Source organism: Rhinopithecus roxellana, chromosome 7 (genome assembly GCF_007565055.1).
Source record: "Rhinopithecus roxellana isolate Shanxi Qingling chromosome 7, ASM756505v1, whole genome shotgun sequence".
Taxonomy (NCBI): Eukaryota; Metazoa; Chordata; class Mammalia; order Primates; family Cercopithecidae; genus Rhinopithecus; species Rhinopithecus roxellana.
In genome coordinates this window covers 22946194-22972373 of record NC_044555.1, presented here as the reverse complement: position 1 = coordinate 22972373, position 26180 = coordinate 22946194, and the positions used below count along the sequence as shown (strand labels likewise).

The following is a 26180-nucleotide window of genomic DNA, read 5'->3' as shown; positions in this document are numbered from 1 at the left end:
GAACTACCATATGATCCAGCAATCCCATTGCTTGGTATATATTTAAAGGAATTGAAATCAGTATTTTGAAAAGATGTCTGCACTGCCATGTTCATTGCAGCATTATTCACAGTAGTTAAAATATGGAAATAATCTAAGAATCTGTTGATGGAAGAATGGATTTTAAATGTTTTGTATACACACACATGCACACACACACATACACAGTTATGTGACACGTAATAATATTTTGATCAACAGCTGACTGAATATACAATGGGAGTCTCATAAGATCATAATGGAGCTGAAAAAGTCCTATCACCTAGTGACATCTTGATGATTCTAATCCTGTGTAGTTCTACGCTAAATTGAGGGCTTGTGTGTTAGTTTTTAACCAGAAGTTTTAAAATGTAAAAAAATAAAAATAGAAAAATGTTTATGGAATAAGGATATAAAGAAAATATTTTTGTATAGCTATAAAATGTGTTTGTGTTTTAAGCTAGGTGTTATTACAAAATAAAAAAATCTAAAAGTTTATAAGTAAAAAAGTTACAATACATTAAGGTCAATTTATTATTGAAGAAAGAAAAAAATGTTAAATAAGTTTAGTGTAGCTCAAGTGTACATTATTTATAGAATCTACAGTAGTGTACAGGAATGTCCTAGGCCTTCACATTCACTCGCCACTCACTCACTGACTAACCCAGAGCAACTTTCAGTTCTGCAAGCTCCCTTCATAAGTGCCCTTTACAGATGTACCATTTTAATCGTTTATACTATATTTTTACTGTACATTTTCTAGGTTTAGATATGTTTAGATACAAAAATACTTGTCATTGTGTTACAATTGCCTACAGTATTCAGTATAGCAACATGTCATACAGGTTTATAGCCTAGAAGCAATAGGCTATATACTACATAGTCTAGGTGTGTAGTAGACTATACCATAGAATTTTGTGTAAGTACACTCTGTGATGTTCACACGATGATGAAATTGCCTAACAATGCATTTCTCAGCACGTATCCCCATCATTAAGTGATGCATAACTCTATATACACGTGTGTGTACCCCTTCGTTTAAAGAAGAAGGAAATCCTGACACTTTCGACAAAATGGATGAACTGGGAAGATATTATGCTAAATGAGAGAAGCCAAAACCAGAAAGACAAATACTGCATTACTGCATGATCTCACTTATATGACTGGGGGGTGGGAAATGGGAAGATGATGGTCAAATGGTACAAACCTTCACTTATAAAATCAATAAGTTCTGGGGATCCAATGTGCAGCATGGTGACTATAGTTAATAATGCTGTGTTTTAGACTTGAAATTTGCTAAGACAGTAGATTTTATGTCTTCTCACCACACACATGCAAAACATGGCAGCTGTGAGGTGACGGATGTGTTAATTAGCTGATTGTGGTTATCGTTTTACAATGTATGCAAATATAAATCATTATATTGTACACCTTAAAAATATACAATTTTATTTTTCAAATATACCTTAATAAAGCTGGAAGAAATGCTCATTGACAGATGAATGAATAAAGAAAAAATGTGTATTTTTATATGAAATTGAATATTATTCAGCCTTTTAAAAAGAGGAAATCCTGTCAGATGAGATAAAATGCGTAAACCTGGAGGACATTATGTTAAGTGAAATAAGGCAGTCACAGAAAGACAAATACTACATGATTTCATTTATATGAGGTATCTAAAATAGTCAAACTCATAGAAGCAGAAGGTAGAATAGTGGTCGCCACAGGCTGGGTGCGAAGCGAGATTTCTTGTTCAATTTATATAGATTAAATTATGCAATATGAAGACATTCTAGAGATTTGCTGTACAACAATGTACATAAAGTTATAAATAGTGTTCTGTACAATTAAAAATTTGGTACGAGAGTAGACTTCATTATATGTGTGTTTTTTGTTCTGTTTTGTTTTTTGCTTTTACCACATACACAAAAAGAACAAATCTTGTCTTTTTCTAGAGCAAGGATATTTTTGTTTTTGTTTTTCAGATGGAGTGTCACTCTGTTGCCCAGGCTGGAGTGCAGTGGTGCAATCTCAGCTCACTGCAACCTCCACCTCCCGGGTTCAAGTGATTCTCCTGCCTCAGCCTCCCCAAGTAGCTGGAAGTACAGACACATGACACCACGCCTGGCTAATTTTTGTATTTATTTTTTCCCTGACCTCAGGTGATCCATCCGCCTCGGCCTTCCAAAGTGCTGGGATTACAGGCGTGAATCACCACGCCAAGCCTAGAGCAAGGATTCTGAAGCTAGGGTCTATACCTCTCAGCCCAAACTATATACAGCATTGAGTGAACATGTGTAGCTTTCAGGGAGAGAGTGCATAAGGTTCTCTAGAATCTCAAAAGGTTCCTCATTCAAAAAGGAGCTGGATTAGATCCCACCGGGGAGCAAAAAATAAAAATTTAAAAAAACTGATAACAACAGCAAAAAAGCTAGAGGCACTGCGATGAGGAAAATTGTATTCAAATTTCAGTTTTAAAAAAAGATTCAACCAAGGAAGTTTTTTTAAAAAAAAGTTCAGAGAAGGACTCCTATTTCAGTCTTCCTTCTTCTAAAAATGTAAACTTGTCAATAGATTTTGAATGAATAAAGATTCCTGAGAGGAATATTTAATGAGGTGGAAGTACCTAGCCTGGTTTTAATTTATCTGTCCCTGGTTGGCCTTTTGCCCACCTCCTGGGTCTACTCCTTTGTGGGTCTTTTGTTATCCTTCCTGACTTTTGAATATTAGCATAATATTTTAAATATTAGCATAATCCAGGATTCTACTTTCTGGGTGAGATTCTAATTTTTCTGGGTGAGATTATATACTACAAATAATGGCTTCAGTTATCATCCAAATGTGTATTATCAATCACCACCCCTTCCTTGATATGCAGTTTCCTATTTCTACCTGCCTAGTGGACTTTCCACCTTTACCCCACAGGCAATTTAACATACTTTAGAATGAATTTATCATCTGTCTGATGGCTCCAGCGTGTGCATGCACACTTCACACACACACACACACACACACACACACACACACACACACACACACACACACACAGTAATATACCCCTCAAATGTTCTCCATTGCTTTATTTTTACTTGGTTCAACTCTATCATCAAGAGTTTGTTCGCACATACTACGTTTAGGCACTTGCCAGGAAGTAGTCACAGAATTTGCAAACTGTAGAGGAACTTAAGAAATCAAGTCGCTCAACTCCTTCAGTTTACAGAGAGGGTGACATGCTTAATATCGCACAGTCAATTAATGGCAGAACTAGCTTAGAATCTAGGCATCTCAAGTTCAACTCTGTACCCTTTCCACTATGCAATCATGCTCCCACTAACTGTATACTTCCAAAGAAGAATGAGATGCCTGCTAGCAGCACTGATTTTTATCAATAAAGAAGCAAGATAATCTAGTCACCTTATGTTCAAAATATCTACTACTTATGCACTGTTTGTACAAGGGGCTAGGTAATTTATGTTCTGCTGTAATGATGAAAAGGATAAACTGAAGAGTGCAACAAGACATCATGGTAGAGTAAGGCTTGGAATGAAAATAGATTAGTTAAAGGCTAGCTCAGTGCTTGCTTTCATAATAAGGTTGCGAGATGATTTTTACTTTTTCCTTACCAAAGTGTTTTCGTATGTATTATTTCATCTTAGTCTCTCAACAGGCCTGGGAGGTAGGAAAGTCAGGGCTTATTAGCTAAAGTTTACAGAGGAAGAACAGGAGACTGAAAAGAGTTAGCTCAGTGATTTGCCCGAGGTCACCCATCTAGTTAGTGACAAGACCAGGGCTCAGATGTGTGTCTACTGCTTCCAAATGTCTTTCCTCTAGTCTAGACACATTATTCTAATAGTCCTTGAGTGATGACTATATATCCTGTGAACTGAACTTTACAGATATGCTGGGACTGAAACACGCTGGGTTCTACCAAGTGACATAGAAATATTATCCAAAAAAGAAAAAAATGCTTAGCTTCAAGGTGGGGCAGGGCAAATGAATGTTATAACATAGGTTAACACAAGTAAGAATCAAGTTGAGCTGCCGTTTTATCAAATTTTCTGCTTTCAAGTAAGGAAAATATAAAACAATAAACATGATCAAGACGGTCTTTGTAGGTATAAAAGCCTAAAAGATCTTATAAAAGCCCGAAGATGGTTTCCCATGTGAATCATCTCTAAGGACTTTAAAAAGGCAGGCTATAAACACCTAAATTGCCATTTTATTAAAGAAAAGTTAGGGTAATATGCAGACAGTCCGGGGGGCTGAGAAAAAAGGATTGATGCAGGGGGGGTGACTTTGAGAGACATTGAAATGCCACTGAAGTGGCATGCTGCAGCACACCGCAGGCTGCAGTGTGTTGAAGAGGCAGTGACAGGTAAGGAAGTAGAAGTAGAGAGTGGAAACCTTGACCGCAGAAAGCTGGCTGTGAAGGAAGGGGCCGCAGTGTGTTTGTTGGCCATGAAGAAGAAGCTGCACAAGAACAGGGAAGAGACTGAACAGGCGAGACAGAGTGGGAACATCCTGTTGAGTAACAACTGAGTTGTCAACACTTTCTCTGCTAGTGCGAGGCCCTTTAAAAATTCACTGCCCGCATGTGGCTCCAGAGAAAACACCTCAAAGAGAGAAGATAACCTGTCCAAGTGAAGGCAGAGAAATCAGCACAAGATTCAGTAACAAATTCGCTTTTCAGGACTATTATTGTGGCTGTTTGGTCTGTTATAAAAGCCCAGCTCAGAAATTACAAGGTCAAGCTCGAACAGATGTGCAGAGATGTTCTGGACCCAGTCTAAAAGCTGATTCTTCCCGAAGGCACAACATTATTAATTGGCCAGCTTATCAATGGATGCTCTTTCCTGTAGGTTTGTTTAGAGACAATACTGCTAGTCATAAAGTTTGCTGATTGCTGGCTTGCTCATCTCAGTGGGGCAAGTGCAAGGCCGTGCCAGGAACTCCAGATGACTGGAACATACACAAGCACAGCGCTACCCATAGACGCCAACACTGAGCCAGGGTGCGGGGAAGCCCGAGCAGGGGGCATCCTCAAAGTGCTTCTTTATTTAAACTATGCTCTGGGGCAAAGTTTCATAATGACCCCACACACCTAGCGCGTACACACAGAGCAGCCTACACACACAGCCTCACTGTGTCCGCTGGCCTGCTTGCTTTGCTTTCCACCCCTCTAGGCAAGGTCCACAAATTAGCAGCCTTTTAACCCTCCCAGATCTCCGTTCTCGGGACCTTCAGAAGAAAAAGGCAGTCAGAGAAACATGAACGCGCTAATCAGGAAACCAGCGTTTCAGCCCACTCAGCCACGCGGGCCGTCCACACTAACGACTTTCACCTCCCCTCGCCTGGACTGGCTGGAGGGGCGGGGAACCCAGCAGTAAAGAGGAGGACCAAAGAGGGGCCCTGCTTGAATGAAACAATGTAACAATTGATGTGAGGCCTCGCCTCGCTCCCACTCCCCAGCGATCCTATAGGCGAGGTCCCAGTGACTGCCCCTCCCCATTGCTCCGTTTTCTTGTCCATTACGCGCTATCCCTCCGCCTCTCCTTCTTTCTTTTCTTTTCTTTTTTTCCCTTCTCCTTTTCCCCCCTCTCTCCCCCTTTCTCCAGCTCCGTGTCATTTCCTCCTTGCGCTCGCTCGCTGCCTGAGCGTCTCCAGCCGGGAGAGTAGGCGGAGCAGGGCGGTGCGGGGTGGCGTAGAGCTGGAGGGCGATGGTGGCGGAGCTGCTGGGGGCGGAGGCAACGTAGCCCCCTCGGAAAAGGAGCCCGGCGGCGCCTGAGCCCAGCCGAGGATGGAGAACCGGCCTGGGTCCTTCCAGTACGTCCCTGTGCAGCTGCAAGGGGGGGCACCCTGGGGCTTCACCCTTAAGGGGGGTCTGGAACACTGCGAGCCGCTCACAGTGTCTAAGGTAAGAACTGGCGGCTCCTGTCCTAACGGCGCCCAACTTTGAATGGACAAGCGGGTGCGAAGGCTGCCGCTGAACGGGGCCCTCAGGCCAACTTTGAAACTTAGTTAGGGCTAGGAGCGAAAGCCCCTCTGAACGGCACGGAGGGGTCTTGCCACCAGTCCAGGTGCAGACATCCCCTAAGGGTGGCTGGAACACGAGCTGGGAGCACAACTGGCCCCCAGCTAGAGCCTTGCGCGCAGACACACTCGCGAGGGCGCTGGGGCAGCCCTTGCTCCCCCACGTCGGGGCGGCTACTCCCCTCAGTTTGGGCTGGAGGAAGTGGAGGCCGTTGGGGATTTCTCCTTGGAGGCCCTTGCGTCCCTACGGGACAGTGAAGGACTGAAGGGACAGTCATCGCGGCTTGGCAGCTCTCTTGGCAGTGTTGGCCCCTCCATCGACGGGCGGGCCGTCCCTCCCAGGCAGGTTGCAGGGCTAGGGGCCGGTGTGGGAACGGAGATGAGGCATTGGTGGCTTTTGCCAGCCTCACTTCCCACGGCCGACGCGCACAGATCCATTCAGCTCTTGGGGCGTTGTTGCCGCCGGTTCGGCTCGGCCTCTCCCTCCCTCCAGAGTCCTGCCCCAGCGCCGGCGAGATTTCCTGCACGTTGAGAAGTGTGGAGGAAACTTTTGCGCCATGGAGCGCAGCTGTGCTGGAGCTGCTGCTGCTGCTGCCGCCGCCGCCGCCGCCACCGCCGCCGCCGCCGCCAGGGTTTGTTTGTTTTAGGAGTCTGTGATCTGCTGGAAGCCAAGTTGCAGCTGAGGACAGGAGAGAGGAGCTCTCCTGAGTGCTCCAGAACCCCCAAAGCGAGCCTCCCCCGTAGGGGTGAGGGCGAGGGGAAGGGGCAGCTGGAGCTGTTACCAGGAAGAGTGACTTGTGGAACGACTCACCTTGAGGTGCCAGATTGCCAAGTGAACGGACTTCACGAACTTTATTTCACTTTTTTGTTGTTGTTTCTCTTAAATCCTCAAATCCGAAAAGCCCTCCCCCTTCCAACCCGCTTAAATGGCAGTTGAAGTTGTAGATGTGGGTTCAGGCTGGAGATAGATGTGTCTTTTCAGCAGGGAACAAATATCACTTTTTTTTTTTTTTTTGCGGGGATGTGGGGTGGGGTTCAACATTGGTCACATCTCAGCAGAGGATTCAGCAAATGTATCCCGCAACACACACCCACAATAACCTGTGCGGCATTTTGAGGCATTTGCCTTGCATTGGAGCCGCTGGTTGACTTCCAGTGTATGGGATCCTTCAGGCCTTGGGGCCCACACTCTTAGGAACCCTGGAGTGTTGCCATGGGTATACCAATCAGATTGAGGAGTCTGAGGTATGCTGAGGCAACATTTTGGGGGGCTGGCAGGGACCCCTCTGATCATTAGCCTCCCCAAACTAGCCCAGATCTTCATCTAGCACCCTTTCCCCATACTTGTCATGTACTTTAACCAGCCTCAGATGCCTTTGTCATCCACCATCACAACCCCTCCTGAGGCAGTCTCCCTCCAGTGTTCTCTGGAGAAAGTTATATGCTTTTTTTTTTTTTTTTTTTTTTTTTTTTTTTTTTTTTTTTAACAAAAGCACTCAACTCCTTTGGTGAGGGGAATCCTGGCCTTCAGGAATTTCTTCTAATCAAGCTCCTCCTCTCCCCTCTCTTTCCACCAAGGTCACAATGGGATATGCAGCCCTCCATGGTCTGGCAGTTCCTCCCTTTCTTTTTCTCCTCACACCGCCCACAGAATTTCCACCGTCTGCCTAGACAACCTGCCTTGGAGAGGTCATTTTTCAGCTCTGCCCAGAGCTGACCCATCTTGAGAAGCACCCCAGAGAGTGCTTGCTGCTGTGGTCCTGGATTATTTTGTGAGCCAGTGAGAGCATGGCAGGGGGTGTTACTAAGTATGGGGCATCCAGCAATTTGTGGTCTGGCTGGGGGATTATTTGAGGGTAGATGAGGGTTTCCTTGGCCAAGCTGTAGAGGAAGTGCTCCGTGTGTTGAGAGGCAGGGTGCCTTGTAATGATTCCCTTTCCACTGAATGTACAGTTGACCCCTATTATATGAAGGCTCATTATGACATGCATTTATTTAGATATGCAAGGGGTAAAATTATTTCTCCCATTCCTCCTAAATAGCCTAGTTCTTTACAGTAAAAGTCAGTTATAACTGGGTTGGCCTCAACAGTATAAAAAGGGACCATAGTATTTTTTAAGCACAGTGATTGGCTGTATTGGGTTTTTCTTGACAAGACACTGTTTTGGCATATTTCATTAATTCTCTCTTCATTTTTCAACCTTAATTTTATTTCCTTTTATGATTCAGAACAAAATAGTTTTCTCCTTGAAAACAGCCTTCTTAGTCTGTACAAACTGATTGGGATGGGTGGAAGGGAATAGAAAGATAATTGGGTTGGCAGATTAAAAACTTGGTTTCTAATCCTTTTTCTGCCACTCTCTATTTCTGGAATCCTAGGTATATCACTTGCCCTACATGGGTCTAGGCATCCCCATGTCTAAAGTGACATTCAAGTGATTGGTCTTTAAATGATACTATGACAATCTAGTAGCCATTTTTTTGTTTGTTTTTGAGACAGGGTCTCACTCTGTGGCTCAGGCTGGAGTACAATGGTGCCAGCTCAGCTCACTGCAACCTGTGCCTCCCAGGCTCAAGCAGTCCTTCCACTTCAGCCTCCCAAGTAGCTGGGACTACAGCCACACGCCACCACGCTTGGCTAATTTTTTGTATTTTTGGTAGAGACGGGGTTTAACAATGTTGTCCAGGCTGGTCTCGAACTCCTTCAAGCAATCTGCCCACCTCAGCCTCCCAAAGTGCTGGGATTACATGCATGAACCACCACGTGCCTGACCAAATAGCCAATCTTTTATGCTGGCTCTGGCTCTCCTCAGAAGTGTTGCTGCTGCAGAGTGAGGAAAATGAAACTTTGCTTCATTTGCATACAGTGTTAGTATTTACAATGTGCTTCCTCATCCTTTATTTCATTACTCTTGCAGCCACATTGTGAGGCAGTCAGGAAAGATTGTGGAGAAACTGATGGAAAAACTGAGACTGATGTATTCAGTGGCTTACCTATGTCTATCATATGGAGAGTCAATGGCAGTCCTACTAAGAGAGTTTCCGATTCCTCTGCTAGTACTGTGGTTTGTGAAGGAGTACAGGGCAATAACTTTCAGGGATGTATCTCATCTTATTAGCCTCCTAATGCGGTGTCCCTTTCCTTGCCAGCCTGTAATTCCACACTAAGTGAGGATTGGGTTGTACGTACACTCTGATGGAGTCTGAGTTCAGAGTAGGAAAGGACTATTTTGATGACTCCAAATCACTTGTGATGATCTCAGGTCAGGGAGAGACAGAGGTAAGGTGCAGGAACCGTGGTGGAAAATGGCAGAGAACCTCCTTTGCAGAAAAAAAAAAAAAAAAACAGAAACGGTTTGCATCAGGGATGGTGTGGCATACATGCTCAGAGATATCTTATGGCACAAGTGGAGATATCTGGGGAGTGGGGGAATTTGAAAAAGTAGTAATTAGTGGGAGAAGAGGGCATGCAGTGTGAAAGTCTAGTTCATAGTTGTCATGGGAGACCCTTTGGACCAGGAAATGATCAAGTTGGGGAAATCATCAATTCCTGCTGGTTCCTATGATTTCCTTGAATATGGGGAATTCAACTGCCTGATTTATGGACACTTGTATAGTCTCTCCCTGACAATCAAGTGCCAAAGAAAGAGAAAATTTTTAAATAACTGTTGCTGGATGTGGTGTCTTGCACCTGTAGTCCCAGCTACTCAAGAGGCTTAGGTAGGAGGAATCCCTGGAGCCCAGGAATTCCAGGCTGTAGTGTACCATAATTGGGCAACATAGTGTGACCCCACCTCTAAAAAATAAAATGCTATTGATTATCCTAAATAATAAGGGATAGTTTATGATGTTTCCCTATATTGTGGTGTTTCGAGTGAGATCATGGTAACAAGTAAAAGATACATGACCGCTAAAGGAATAGGGTCCATGACATTGGCATTATTGATTCCTTTGGTTAGCATGTTACAGTACCTCATTGACCCAGGAGTACTGTCTGGATGGAATGGGGATAATTAGATGTGTCTGATGATATGTAGGCTCATGCTACATATTTTCCCTTTCCTTGGCTCATTTATGGTAGATGTTTCTATCTGGCATAGTGAAGCAAGGGGGGCTAGTTACTGCCCTGGAACAAAACAGGGTGGGATAGGGGAGTAGCCTGGAGGAGAAAGAAGCTTTACCCCCATCCACTTGATGTGCTCTGATATTGCTTTATAATTTTACCCTCTCTAGATCCAAATCGCTATTTGCAGAGTGGAGGCTAGGCTTAACTGCCCCATCTCTATTATCACAAATGATGTGACAATGAATTAGGCAAACTAATACTGTTTGCTGTCCTTAGCTTAGGACAGTGGCAGGGTGTGTTCATTAAGTTGTTTTAGTCTGTATCCCATTCCTAGTCTGACCTTATTTCTAGAAGCACACAGAGAGACAGTTGAGACTTCAAGAGGTCTGGATAAACTCGGATTGAGGTTGTCTTGTGGCTGGAAGTAAATGTGGCTGTGATTTTGAATTCTTGTTGGGTGCAGAGGTGGTATTATATGAACAATGAGAGTTCCTGTGAAATCTTTTGAGCTGTGTTACAGATCAGTGCCTGGCACTTACAAGGGACCTTTGTAGGGTATGTGTCTTTGGAGCTTAGCTCAGCCTGGTTACCTACATGAATCCCCTCCTCATTTCTGCCTCTAGAATCACCAAAGATGTCCACTACCTCAGTTTCCCAGCTGCTGCCCTATCCCAGAAAGTAGAGGGCATTTTGAGGCATGGATTAGAAATCCATCAGAGAGATCCAAAAAAAGTTGGAGGGAGGTGGAGCAAGAAGGGTGGGTGGTGTAGCTGATAACCCTTGGCTGAGCTTTGAGTCGATACTACTTTTGGCCCTGCTGAGTTTTCATAATACACCTGGTACCCCATTGAGAGCCACATGTATGCTTGCTGAAGTTAGAAAAGGTCAAGCCTATTAGAGGATTTTCCCTCTCCAAAACCTCACACAAAGAAAATAATTCAACTCCAGCTGGAAGACACTTGAACATTGTCCCTTAAAAAATTAAAATGATTTCCCCCCTTGCCCTCCCCAACCCCCTCCCCAGGAATTTCTTTAAAGAAAAAAGAGAGACTCAGACTTGAGATTGGAGGTTATGGATGATTATCTGGAGGGAACATCATGGCTTTTATAGCTAGGCTTCTTTAGAACTAGGGGAAAAAAGATGCTGACCCATCTGAGAAAAGTTAATGAAGAACAGCAGGGATTATGGGAAGAGCTGCTCTCACTGCCTGCCCCCTACCCCTCAAGCACCAAGGGGCAGACTTAACTCAGGGCTCCCAGACTAATTCTGTTCTTGGTAGAGACCTGGAGTCAAGGAATCTCAGAGTGAGGACAGCCTTTTAGAAGTCACCTAGTCTAATCTTAACCATTTCATGAGCCTCCTGTGCAGTGTCCCTGAGCTTGTTCTACAGTAGTCACAGGAGAGTTCATTCCCTTCTAAGCCTATCCATTCCGTTGTTGAAAAGTTTTGACTGTGGACAGCTTTTCCTTTGTTAAGCTGCAATCATTTTCCTTTTAGCTATCATCTATGGGTCCTAGCTATATCCTCTGGATAGCATCACACAGAACAAGGGTGCTTCCTCTGTCTCGGGACAGCCCTTGGGATACCTGAAGGCAACTATTATATCATCTTGTTTCACTTTTCTAGGAGAGCCCTTGCTCTTTCAGCTTTTCCTTATGGGATGTAGGTTCCAGCCTCTCCTCCTGTTTCCTCCTCCCACTCATGATGCACTTCAGCTTGTCCATGTTCCTCTTAAGTTATGGATCCCACAGCTGAATAGTGTAACTGAGGAGAATCTGACCACAGATGAGTATGAACATTCTTTTAAAAAAAATACAGCTGAAGATCACTTTGGCTGTTTCTGGTGGCCATGTCATACCAAGGCCCAGTGTCAAAATGTTTTAGTGGAAGTAGCTGTGCTGCTATTAAGCCATACCTGCCTAAGGTCTCTATGAAGGCATTTGGGACAGCCACATAATAGATTTGGGAGGGACACATTTCATGTTCTACTATTTATTTAGAATTCCCTCTGCCCCTAGCCCTGGCCAGCCTTGGTAAAGGCATTGTAGGGGAGATGAGAGAGAATACATAAGCCCTGACTTCAAGGAACATATATGTTTAAACAAAGAGATTATTAAGTTACAGAGAAGGAATAAGTGTAATAGAAGAAGGAAATGGCATTCAATGAATAGTGTCAAAGTCAGAATTCCAGATCTATTTTATTTCCTTTTTACCTCTCTGAACTTAATTTCTTCCCCTTCTGGAAAGAATAGTTGTCTCTAAGATGGAAGATGCTAATCATATGTACCATACACTCTTCAATTTATAGAGCCCCTATGTAGGAATATAGAGACAGCAGTCTCTGTCCCTATCCACTGTCAGATACCTATTTCCCTGCATGCTGCCACTGACACTGGTTGGAAAAGCCTCTGCTGTTGCTGCCATCCTTCAGCTCTGGGTTCTTCTGTCTGTGCCTGGAATACACACACGAGTGACTCCTGCTGGAGGTCTTGCATCCACAACCTCTTTCTCCCCATCTCTCCACATTTACCAGTTGTCATCTGAGCTGGAAAAATATCTTTCCTTACTACTAAAGCCTTGATCAGGGAGTGGATTGGAGTGCAGTTTAATCTATATTATTACTGAAGGGTAAGGGGTCTAAGGAAGAGAGTGTAGAGGTCTAGGAAACATGTCTTCACTGACACAATGTTATTTATAATGGTTACGTTCAGAACAGTTCTGGAGAAGCCTATTTAATCCATAGTGTATCATTGATTAAATTACACAACCTAACTATCATTTATAATGTCCTATCTACAGGAAACAGAATTCAAAGCTCCAAGCTGCTTATTTATAGAAGGTATTCTTGGGAAACAATGCATTCATTAGTTAGGAACAAAAAGTGCTCTAGATAGCTCTGTTACACAGTTCTGGGGTAGTTTGGGATTCTACTACCATTAGTGCCCAAGGTGTTCATACCTTTGATGCTGGGACCAGATGTATGTACATGGTTACATTTCCCTCTGAAACTGAATTCCGGGTTACTCTGAGAGTTATCTTGTAATCAGCAAGTAACCTTTTTATATTGGTTATGTCAGTATCAAGATCACTTTCACTCAGCTTCTATGAAGCCAAAATTGTGTCTCCTGGTGCTCCCTGAAATACTCCCTTCACACATAATTCAATAAAATCATTAATGAATAAGTTGAGTTACTATTTTTTCTGGCTAAAGATTGTGTTCCAAGGACTGGGAAGGGGTAGAGGTTTGTCTCCTTATACCTCTTTGCCCCATCCAGTACAAATAGGCCAATTGGAAGCGTTGTCTTATGCATTAGTGTTGCAACGGGTGATCCATTCTTCCTCACATCACACTGGCAAGTTTACTTGGTCAGATAGCCATCCTGACCAGGCACTAAAGTTGAAAAAGTCAAGATGACTTGATCTCTCAAAGTGAACTCTAACCTCTCCCCTTTGACTTCACTTCCACTTCCTCCTCTTTCACTGTGAGTCTATGACTGTACTATATCACAACACAAGTACTGCCTAGTAGCAACAGAGACACATTTTCCATGCATCTAGGCTGTCCTTCTTTTATGTCAAGTCTTTGGTTCCCATCCCCCACCCAAGAGCACCAGTTACTTGAGGCCTACTTTTTGGACTGCCTCATTCAAGTGCCATTGCCCCTTTGTTCATTCATTGACTGCCCTGCCCTCTGTCCAAAACCCAACTTTTTTCTTTTTTGGTCACAGTGAGCCCTTCTAGTCTGCTGTACCAGCTTTTTCCCTCTTGGCTCAGCCATGCTTCCAGTGGTGGGGGTAGGGAGGAGGGAGAGAGAAGCTCACAGAGTTGAGGTTGATAGGTTTGAAAACACTCAGCAAATCATGACAGAATCAGAGGGAAATTTCCTCACACTGCATCTCTCTCTATTCTTTTTCAGTGATGGACAGACTCTTTGTCACATTCTTTATATTCTTTTATCAACTTGCTGAACAATCATGCCATGTTATTCTGGCTCGCCACACCCTCCTATTTCTTCTCATACCCTCCATGGGACAAGTTCTTGCTTTACTGAAGGGTTGCTAAGGACCCCAGGATCCTTACTTGGTCTAGGCTGTGGAAGTGTGAAGGCTGACTGACAGCAGGCAGCTCTTGGAGTGCATTGCTTTTCTCCACACTCTTACTTCCTATCTTTCTAGAAGTGGCTGTTTCCTGGTATGTTCTCAGGGAGGACATGGTCTGTTAACTTTCACTCAAGTCTTTTAATGTTACATCTGTGAGGAATGCGGGAGGTGGGACTAATTTGACAGGATCAAGGGTTAACCCAGTTACGAACAGCCCCTTTGTGGTATCTTCTGTCCCCCACCCTAATGCCACTCAACAGTTTCCTAGCTGTATGATCTTCTCTCTTTCTTCCTGAGCCTCTGGCAGAGAAGCTTTCAGTGGTTCTCCTATACTGCCTTTCACGGTCCATAAGAAACTGATTTTTCTTTTGGGGGAAGGGGTTGGAGGTGAGATGAGGTAGAGCTAGAAGTAAAGCTGGTTTGACTAGTTATTCTGGAAAGGAGTTAGAGTCTCATGGCTGTAGCTCCATCTTTACTTATGAGAGGATGACAAGCTAAAGCCTTGTCTTTGTTGGGCTGCCTTGCTGTTTTCCATTTCTTTTTGTTTGTGTTTGATATAAGTAAAAGCCACCCTGAAAACGTCTACAGGTAGGCGGCTTTGGATGGCATCTTACTCTGACTGAGAGTGTGAGTGATGACATCTTGAAGCTTCAGGGGGTGAGTAGCAGGCTTGACTCTCACATTCTTTAGAGGACTTGACAGAGTTTGGAGCTCTGTATTAACTTAAATTGGCAATCAGGAAGGATCAAGACAACAAGCAAAAGTAGACCAGGCAAGGATCTGGATACTTCAGTTGTGTGACTGTGCCTCACTGAGTTCAGCAACCTCTTGAACCCAAAGGTGGTCAAAGCCTAGACATGGTGGGATCGCAGAGGTAGCGGACCGCTGTATAGCAAATACTGCTATTTTCTAGGTGTTTTACATGTATTTTCATTTAACTTTTACAGTGACTTTTTGAGGCCAGATATTAGTGTTTCCATTGTGCAGATGAAGAACTGAGGCTCAGGAGAAGTTAAGTAAAAGACTATAAGTCATATACTAAGTGGGACAGCTGACATTCAAATTTACTTCTGTCCAACTTCAAATCCCATGGTCTTTCTAAAATAGCGTGTTTACACAGGTGAAAGACAGAGAAATAAAAGAGAACTGGATAAGAATGAGGGGTTGGGGGAGGGAGGGAGGGAAATGAGGGAAATGAAATTTGATGCAGAAACTGATAATATTATGAGTATCTGCTCCTCAGAGGTCAGGGTCAAAGGAAGGTCTTTGTTTTGTTTTAAATCTCAAATCAGGGTAAGGGGACTGGGTCAGTATTCAGAAAGCCTAAAGTTTAGTCCTAACTCTGCCACTCATCATTTGTGTGACCCTAGGAAGTCATTTTCCTCTCTGTATCTCAATTGCTGTAATTTGCAAAATGAGAGTAATACAACCTGCACTGTTGTCCAGTAGGGAGATTCATTTTATCATGTATTTCATATTATTATTAGCAGTATATGTGATTTAAGAAAGCAAGCAAGCGCATTCCACAGGTGTCCCTTATTAAACAGGAATTCTCTTAAGAAAATTTTGAGCCTAAAAATTGAAGTGTATGAAGTTGCCTAATCATTGGGAGTTGTGTGAAAAGGCAGGGCACCTTTAGTGTAATGTCTGCTACTGCGAGAAGTTGGAAGACCAGATATGATTTCTGCTAATGTCTGAACAGCCAGCACTTTGAAAGGCTAACATCCTAAGAGTTCTAACCAACCAACCAGTCAATGCAGATTTGTTGAGCACTTTGTAAAGTGCCTAACCCTAAACTAGAGAATACAAGAGTTAGCCACCATAGAATACCTGGTCCCTGGATTCTCAAAAGAGATGACAGTTTTGTTGAAGAGCTGCATTACGACAAGCCCAGGAAACAAAAAGCTTTAAGTACTGAAACTGTGGGGTAGGATCTAAGAGCAGCATTTATTCAGTGGGAAGATATTTCATTGTGGGCTGATGTAGCTGGGTGTTTTGTGGAAAAAGGAAGAATTGGAGCTAGGCCTTGAGGGATAATACAGGATTTAGGTAGGTAGGCCTGGGAGGAAGAAGGACATTGATTCCAGTTAGTACAAGCCCTGCATGTCCTAAAGACACAGACAGAAGACTGAGACCAGTTTGTTCACTCCACAGTGTGTTGACTAACAGAATAAGGGCAGAGCATGTAGTGTTTGTTCATTTATCCACTGATTAATTCATTAATTAAATTTTATTGAGTGCCTGTTCTAGGAGCTGAGCCTTCCTATGGCCAATGAAACTAGCACAGAGCTCCACAGATGTCACTTTTATTTGTTTTCTAACAAATACTTTATAGTACATATTCTGGACACTAGTTTTCTAACTTAACACATGTTAACTCTTTTATTTTATTTTATTTTTGAGACGGAGTCTCACTCTGTTGCCAGGCTGGAGTGCAGTGGCGTGATCTCGGCTCACTGCAACCTCCGCCTCCCGGGTTCAAGCGATTCTCCTACCTCAGCCTCCCAAGTAGCTGGGACTACAGGCGCGTGCCACCACACCCAGCTAATTTTTGTATTTTTAGTGGAGATGGGGTTTCACCATGTTAGCTAATTTATTAACTCCATTTTACACATGAGGAAATTGAAGAAAGATTAAATAACTTGCCCAATGTCATATTGCTTGTGTGGATGGCTACATAAGTGAGTCAGTGGAGATCTTCTTGATTCTTGCAGAGTAATGGGATATAAAGGTGAGTGGATTTGAGCCAGGTATTCTGGATACCCCAGAAAAGTGGGCTATAGAATGGATGCACGTTGGAAGTAGGTAGCCATTTTGTTGTTTGGATAATCAGTGTATTAAGAATAAGGCACCTAGTCTACGGTCATACCACCCTGAACGTGCCCGATCTCATCTGATCTCAGAAGAATAAAGCACCTAGCACAGTACCAGTCACATAATTGCTTCCATGAGGAAAGACCTGAACTGAACAATAGATAGGTAAGGGCATTTTGAAGGAATCAGCCATCTTGGCAATTTGCTGACTTGTCATACATTAGTGAGTTGCCAGAGGTTAGTGATAATGCATACCATTGAAGAAATGAAGAAGAGGTAGGAGTCAGGGATTAATCTAATATTTAAAATCTAGAAGGCTCTGAGAGATGACGGGAATTGGGAAGACCAATCAGGTTTAGTTCGGTTTTGGATCTTCTGAGACTGAAGTGTCTGTAGGCCAGTCAAGAAGTCCCTAGGCAGTTGGGGAACATGTTTATTTAAGGCCACTGATCAGTTAAAACAACAAAACATTATTTTAGGAACATAATGATCAACACAGACAATTTACTAATCTACTGGTTGTAGTGGAAACGAGTTAATTGCCAATCTTATGCCCCAAAGATAGTAGAACAGACCTGCATTGTTATTTAATGGGCTTTCCTGGCCATAGCTTTGTCTCGCTATCTCCTCCAATCTGTGGGATGCCTTGTCAACTGAGGTGTTACTGGCTGAAGTTCATTTTGTATAACTTAGAACTTGAAGTGATACGAAAGTCCAAATAGCAAACAAACAAACAAAATAGAAGAAGCTGTCAAAAGGCCAAACTTCAGACTGGAATGTTAAAATGGTTTGGGGCTGTTAAAAAACATCAGTTAACTTGCCAAGATGTTTAAGGACTGTTTTCTCTATATGAAAACCAAAATGTGGTGGCTTGGTAAGGCAAACCTCAAAGCACTAGTTTCAAGTCTGTGTTGCATTCTTGTTGTTAGCAGTTTTATACTCTCCCCATAGTCTAGTATTATTAATCCATAGATATCATTGTTAATGTTCTACAGTAGTATTGGTTCTTAAATTTGACTTTTTAAAAGCATTGTTAAATTTTCAAGAGTGATTTCATTGCCTACAGTGGTGTCTTAACCACACTAAAATAAAGGGTAAATAGGGATCTACTTCACAAATTCATTTGTTGCAAATGTTGTTGGGAAATATTGCTTTATTATTAAGAGACTTTTGCAAGTTGGCGTGATTATCTGACCTCAAACCCTGGCACTGCTGTCCTTTATACTTACATGAAATTCCCGGGAAAGATTCCTTTTATGTGCAGATAGACTTGCCAATATTAGGACCAACCCAGTCCTCCCCACACCCCCTTTATCCTTCTTGGATTGCCTTTCCGTTGCCACTTTTATGCATCATCACCTGGTTTTCTACATGGCGAAGAACTGAAAATCTGAATGTTGTAAAGATGCTTATGCCATGGAACCCAGTCTAAATTAACTCCTTCCCTACCTTCTTGTAGACTAAACTCACTTCTTGCTAAAAGGCTAATGACCACATGAGTTCCTTTACCTAGCTCCTCTCTCTGACAAGATGAAATAGCTTGTAATTTATATTTGAAATTGATTTGAATCTGTAGCTGCTGGGGAGATTTTTGTGTAAAAAATTGCCCAAGTGCTCTGGTTTTCACAAGCGTCTGCTTGCTAACTTCCCTCTGTTGCGTGAGCCCTGGTGGGAGGGTGATACTCTCCTTTTCTAGAAGCAAGGGGCTCAAGATGTAATTTGCATGTTTTTCCCATGCCTTTGGCTGAGGAAATGTGCAGTGTTCTGAAACCTGTCCAGACCTTGCACATACTGTATCTGCTTAAAAAGGGTTTTGGCTCTTAGCCCTTCTCAGCTGCATTAGGGTTCAGGTTACATCCCTCTCCCCATCTAGCCACTAATAAAAGCCAAAATAATTAAGGATCAGGAAGAGTTAATTCCCAGGTGGGGCCCTTCCATCTCCCACCCCCTAGGTTGGATCCCTAATTTAAGGCTGAACTTTAGTCTAAGTCTATAAGTGACAGTGATCTGGAACAGGCCCCAGAAAAGCACTTGACAATCGGGTTTTGCCCCATGCTGGCAGTACATTCTCTCTCTCTCTCTCTCTCTCTCTGTCTCTCTCTCTCCCCCTCTCTCCCCCCTCTCCCTTTCCTTCTCCCCTTCCCTCCCTTCCCCACCACGTTGGCATCTTAGGAGAGACCAGTGACCCCAGGGATCAAGCCACCTGATTGTGTTGCAGCAATGGAAATAATGCATCATACTTCCCTTTCATCTAAACTGGGAGATTCAGATGTAGCTTCTGTTTTTTTTCAAGCCCTTGACCCAACTTCAATACAACATTAGGAGTCTCATTCAGAATAAGAAACGTCATTGATATATCTCTCAACTCAAAAGAGATGCATAGTAATGAGCTCTGAGATAGTGAGCTCAGATGGGAAAGGGCAGCTTTGAAGGAGGATCTTGCAAGAGCTGGCACAGGCAGGAAGAAGCCTCATTCTGGAACAACTACACTACTGTAGTGGCCTCCTCAATGGTTTCTTTCCCTTTGATCATCCCCTCCTCCCTCCCTTAAAATTATTTAATGGTTCCCTGCTGTCTATAGAATAGAGCCCAAACTACTTTTGCCTGGTGTTACAGACCATTCTCCACCTGGCTGTAGTCTTAGCAATCCTTCCAGGCCCCAGGTTTTCAGGCAGAATGGTTATCTCTCTGTTCCCCAAACCCACGTGGGAAATTCTGGCCTCCAATTTTCTCATCATGATGTTCTTTCCAGTGGCTAGACTTCACACTGCATCCTTGGAAGGACTTCTCACTTCTCTGGCCCTTTCCATAGGACCTAACCTTCAAGCCCTACCTCTAAGCCTCTAGGGCATCATCTCTGATTGCTCCTGGGTGGAAGCAATCAGAAACTCCCCTTTGAAATGCCAGAGTTCTGATTTTCCAGTAGCCATCTTTGGGTACTTTGGCTGTCTTATGTTTGGTTTGCTGGATCAAGATCTCCTAGACGACAATGGCTGTATCTTCTATATATTTTCCATCATCAGCACAGAGTAGACTCTCCAGCATGGTTTGCTGGTTTAGATAATATGTAAGAAGAGTCAAGCAAAAATTTTTTACTCAGTGATGGGTAATCTTTCCCCTTTCCACTTCCAAGCCTAAATTAGAGAATATGACTAGATGATCTGGACACACTGGCCAAGTTTCCCAAACTTTGTGTGACACCCCAAGTGGGGTGAGCCTTGAATGACACACACATGTGAACTAGAGGCAGAGGGAGCACTTAGAAGAAAATATTGGTGGGGACAGAAGTTGAGAAGGATCCCAGAGGCAACCCAGGATGAGAAGGAGCAATAGAGGATGGGGTTGGCTACCTGCTTGTCCCCAGGCTGCCTGAAGTTTGGTTTGTAACAGTTGAATTTCATGCTGCTGCTGCAGTTCCTGTGTGTAAGCTGTGTTCCGAGGATTGCATGTGGGAGAGGCCAGCTGGCTGATGATTGCAGCATTTCCCATGCTGTTGGGACGCGTTGCTGTGAGACTCTTAAAACAACAGCCATCCCACTTGTTGCTATGTGTTTAAGGTGAGTGTAGTGTGTGTCTTCTGCCCGACTCAAGTGTTTCACTGCTTTAGCTGAGAGGCAGTAGCTTTGGGTGAACACACTCTGTGTGTTTATGTGTGAATGTGTATGTGTGTGTTTTCACTTTTTCTTAAGCAAGCTCTAACGTGTTGTGTCTGACTGGCCTTGGATGTGAGTCACTGTCTGGTATTTATACCCAGTGTCTTAAGTGTCCTTATTATTTGACCATGACATTGCTATTCTCCCTATTTTACTCAAAGCTGAGAATGCTGAGAAGGGCCAAAGGGAACTCACTCTGTCTTCCTTCCAAATGGGGTCTAATCTCATTGGTGGTTAACTGTCTCTGTGGCAGTCAATTAGGTTATGTAAGGGCACTAAAGGGAACAGGTTGAAATTCACAGTAGTAGTGCTGTGACAGTTTAAAAGACACACTATAGGGCTTCTCTTAGTTTGTTCCTGTCCAGGGTACTGCTGGAGAGTTCACCCACTGGAATGACTTTAGGAACAGGCCTCAAAAGGGGCCCTAGGAAGTGCTTGTCCTTATCACGATCACAATAAGTATGAAAGGAGTACAAACAAACTGAGAAAGCCTTAGAGAGGAGATGATCCAGCCTTTGCAGGCATTGGTGAGAGAAGCAGATAATGTTAGCTTCCTCCTTACTGTTGTTTGTATTAAGTCCTTCCAAGATTGAAAATTTTGTCTTAGAAGCAGGCTCGTAGAGTGTGGGAATGGTAAACCCCATCAGAGGCGCTGTTGTTATCAAAGGGACAGAGCCTCAGATAGGAAGGACATGGCTGCTAGCATGGTCATTTGGAGGCCAGGCAGCCAGTAAATCATTTGAGAATGAATTAACGGTTCAAAGGGCAGGAGGGAATTCTTTGGGTGACCTCATAGGTGCTTGAAAAATCAAAGGGATAGCTGGTGTGCTTTTATGTTTTCAGGCCTGGTTCGGAGGGTCAAGGGAATGGAAAAGCACAGTAGAAAATTGGCATTGCTGTTTTCATGTGCTTGGGAACCCTAACTCCAGGCTGGTGATGGTCAGAGTTACCATTAATTAAATGCATATTTTCTTCTGTGAATTTTATATGCATACTCTCTAATCTTCTCATCTCTACTTACTGTAAATTAAGTAGTAATATTCCTATTTTACAGATGAAATAGTGAGGTTCAGAGGGACAAAGTAATGTTCTCCAAGTAACCAAGCCAGTAAGTGGTAGAGCTATGATTTGAACCCAGCTCTACCTGACTCCAAATCCTATGCTTGTCCCACTATACCTTAAAATTTTACTTCAGCCCCGAAGCCCCTTTCTGTGTTTCATAGTGTCTTTTTAATACCATTGTTAACCATTGTTATGACTATATTCTGTGTTTCATAGCATTGGAAAAAGGTGGGTTTCACAGATCAGTCATTTTACAACTTTCTTGGGAAGCTTGTTAAAAAACACAAGATTAGACTCCCAGGATGAAATAACATAACGCACCAAGAGATACTGAGTAGTGTCCCTATTCTAAGATTCTGAAATTGAGGCTAAGAGGGTTAAGTAACTTTCCAGAATTCATTGGACCAGTAACTGGCAGAGCTGGTATTCAAAATCCAGTTTATCTGATTTTAGAGTGCCTGTTCTTTCCCATGCTCTGGTTGCCTCCCAAACTAGAAGGGGAGTAAGCAATAAACAAAAAACCAGACTTGACCCTCTTGGCCTCTACAAGCCTACCCTTCTTACTTGCCCTCTCTGTCAATAAATTTTTTTTTAAGTGAGGAGTGGCCTCCCTTTCTCCCTCTCCCCTCCTTCCTTCTCTTCTAGCACAATTTATTTGTTTAAATGTTTATTTTGGGGATAGATGATGAATGTTCATGGAACAAAATTTTAAAAACTATATAAATGGGTACATCTTTCTTCATTCCTTTCCCTAATCCACCTAATTTCCCTTCCCAGTGGCAATCACTGTTACCAATTCCTTGTGTACTCTTCCAAAGACACCCTTCCAAAGATACATTATATGTAGGCATGTTGTATATGCTCATATACGTGCATGCTCAGTGTCTCTATTTCCTCACTGCCTGTCTTCCTGAATCCTCTCCAATCTGGCTTCCAATGAGGTCTTCCTGAGGGCCAAATATACTGGCCTTTTCACTGTTTTCATCATCCTTGTTTTCTCTATAGAATTATTGTTTTTTAATTATTCATTGAATAGGTAACGTAGTTATGTGGTTTAAAAGCTAGTTAGTATGAAAAGGCAGAGAATAGTTTCCCAGTCATCCTTGTCTCTCATCTGTCCAGTTTCACCACTACCTCCAACTGTGCTTAGATATTTCTGTGTGTCTTTTCAGAGCCTCTCTATACATACACAAGCAAATGTCAATATAGATTCTTTATTTTGCCTTTCATACAAAAGATAGCATACTAAAACAATCTTTTGCATTTCGCTTTTTACACTTACATATCCTAGAGATCTTTCCCTATCAAGCATACAGAGGGTTATCTCTATTTTTTAACAGCTATATTGTATTTAATTATTTAAACAGTCCTTAGTATTGCTAGTCATTGACATTGTTTCCAAACCATTCAGACTCGACCTTCTCCAAACTCTGCTGCCAGTATAGCTCCTGTAATACTGAACTCTCTTGTTTCTGCATCTTCTCTTGCTGTTTCTCCATTCTCCTCTGTGAATTGACTGCCTCTCTTATCTCCATCCCGTGGAGCCTCAAGGCTCAGCGCTCAGCCCCTCCCCGCTCACTCTTTTCTCTGTTTCTTCTTTGCCTATTCTGCCTCCCACTGTCCTTTCCCACCTCCTCTTTTCCTCAAGAAAGCAACGATGAGATCTCATAACTCCTGAATCTCTAGTCTTAATCTTTTCCACTGTCTGATAGTATCCATTGGAATATTTTTTTTTACCTCATACCCCAGTATATCTAAAATGGAACTTGTCTTCCCCTTGTATAAAATGGGCTCTTTCCTTGGCCTCTCCACCGCCCACTCAGCTAGCATTAAAATCATGGAGTCATTGCTTACTCATCCCATATCCCACATTCTGTCAGTCTTCCTTCCTTTACAATAACCCTTATATCCACCCGCTTCTTTTCAATTCCTGCTACTCCCACCCTCTTCCAAGCTCTTATTACTTTATGTCTGGTTTCTGGATTCCTGGCTGGCTTCCCTCCTTCTAAGATCACTCCTGTTAAATTTATCTTATAAGACACTTCTTCTATCCAAGAATGTTAGTTTCCCTGTCTATACAATGAGGAAGCTGGACTGACTGACTGGTTGGTCTCAGAGGTGGGTTAAAATCCTAACCCTACCATTCCTTCCACCTCTGACATTCTAGACCAGAACTCTGTCCTTTCCACCTCTAACATTCTAGACCAGAAATCTTCCCCGTGTCTCCCCACCTCCCACCATTTCCACTCTCTGTACTGTTCTCTCTCACTTGAATTGTCGCTATGGCTGCATGCTCCCAGCAGTGCCTTGAAAAAATCTTTCTTCCGGCCGGGCGCGGTGGCTCAAGCCTGTAATCCCAGCACTTTGGGAGGCCGAGACGGGCGGATCACGAGGTCAGGAGATCGATACCATCCTCGCTAACCCGGTGAAACCCCGTCTCTACTAAACAAACAAACAAAAAAATACAAAAAACTAGCCGAGCGAGGTGGCGGGCGCCTGTAGTCCCAGCTACTCGGGAGGCTGAGGCAGGAGAATGGCGTGAACCCGGGAGGCGGAGCTTGCAGTGAGCTGAGATCCGGCCACTGCACTCCAGCCCGGGAGACAGAGCGAGACTCTGTCTCAAAAAAAAAAAAAAATCTTTCTTCCATATTGGTCCCAGAGTCTTTATCATAAATTAACTTAACAGTTGAAAGGAATCTTAGAGGCAGGCCATCCAAGCTGACCAACACTAACCTACTGCCTGAGTGCCATTAATAACACCCTTGAATTTGTTTGGTCAGACTGCTGTTGAATGCTTCCATTGATGGAGGACATTATCTCATAAGCCAGCGCTTTGTATTGTCAGATAGCAAGAGTTGTTCAATGTCTCCTACCACAAACTGACACCAACTGATCTGCCTTTATGATACTCTATTGTTAAAAACTTGCTTCATCTTGATTTAAGTTCAAACCCCTTAGGTTTGGCATCCGAAGTTCTCCAGAAATATGGCTCCTATCTTCCCCTGTAGACTGAAATCATGGATACTTCCTTTGCACTTCATCCACATTTTTTAAAATAGCTAATATTTATTCAGCACTTATTGGATGTCAGTCAGACACTGTTCTAAATGATTTTACATGTATTATTTAATCCTCATAGCAACTATATAAGTTTCTATTATTCTTCCCCATTTTATAGAGAAAGAAAATGAGGCATATGGAAATCCAAATTGTTTACCCAGAGTCTGACAGTTAGTAAATGGTAGAGCTAGGATTTTAAACCAGAAAGGCTATCTCCAGAGCACATACCCTTAATCACTGCCATACACAGTCAGCCTCAAATGTGACAACAATTTTCTGAATATGCCCAGTGACTTCTTATCATGGTTTCTTAAAATGCATCTCTAGTCCCAGCTACCTGACTAAATCTTGCCTATTCCTTGAAGCCCATCAGAAATTACCCTTCCTTCTGGTCCCATTCTACCCCATCTTCCATCTGGTGCTCACCATGTTCTTTCTAATGAGCTGGGCATGCTTGTTTTAAATACTTCATGGGATGTGCTCATCGAGGGCAGGGCCCACAGATATAAACTGTTGGATTAGGCTTTTAACCCCAAATATGTTCCATAGAGCATTTGACAAGTGGAGCTAGGCTTTAGGAACTTCTGAAAGACTTGAGATTTCCTCTTTTTGAGTTTGTATGAATCTCCTCTTTCTAAATCTGGCTCTAAATTCTTTCTTTCTTAGGCTATTAATTCATTTCTGTTTATTGCCCCATAGTTTTGTACATTTGTTCCCAGGTACTGTCAGTGACAGGGCCAGAAAACAAGTGTTGTTATCCATAGTTTTATATAGATATAGATATATATTATATATAGATATATAGATATAGATATAAATGTTGTTATCCAACATATATATCATATATATGACATATATATTTATAGACACATACATATATATACACATTTATATACATATTCATACATATATATACTGGGAGCCAGATGAGGAACAATATAAAAAAGAAATTTCATTACATCCCTTATCTGCGATCTGACTTCCTTAATATTTATTACTTCTGATCTCCCCTCTTCCTTGTCCTTAACATGTATTACTATGCTAGATAGATAAATAGGTAGGTAGGTAGGAAGATAGATACCTCAACACACAATCTAGAGATTGCGAATCTGGAGACTGTGAATGTGTGTGTGTGTGTGTATCAGAGAGAGAGAATGATGGAAGGTGGTTGGGTAGTTGGAGGGACAGTTTTCTGAGTGCAAAGCTTCCTTGTCTTCTGTGCTAAGAAACCCTCTTTAAAATGCTGCATCCTACAGAACGTCCCTCCCCCAACCTCCTCCTTCTCTTCTTTCTATTTCTTCTCTTCATTTCATAGTGATTGTAGTTTCCCGTGTGTATTTTGTAAATGAGTTCTGTCTAAAATTTGCCAAGCTCTC

The 26180-nt window shown here is 42.9% G+C and overlaps 1 protein-coding gene across 4 annotated transcripts in view; it reads left to right on the top strand.

Annotated features, from left to right (window-relative positions):
- The first annotated feature begins 5704 nt into the window (after positions 1-5704).
- Positions 5705-26180, top strand: part of SHROOM4 (shroom family member 4) — a 289985-nt gene continuing 269509 nt past the window's right edge. For 2 of the 4 annotated variants that reach the window (XM_030934160.1, XM_030934163.1), the window contains exon 1: positions 5705-5932. In XM_030934160.1, coding sequence (XP_030790020.1) covers positions 5816-5932 — 117 coding nt within the window. In that variant the 5' untranslated portion in view covers positions 5705-5815. The remainder of the gene's footprint in view (positions 5933-26180) is intronic. The other 2 variants (XR_004058384.1, XR_004058383.1) reach the window with 1 other exon arrangement.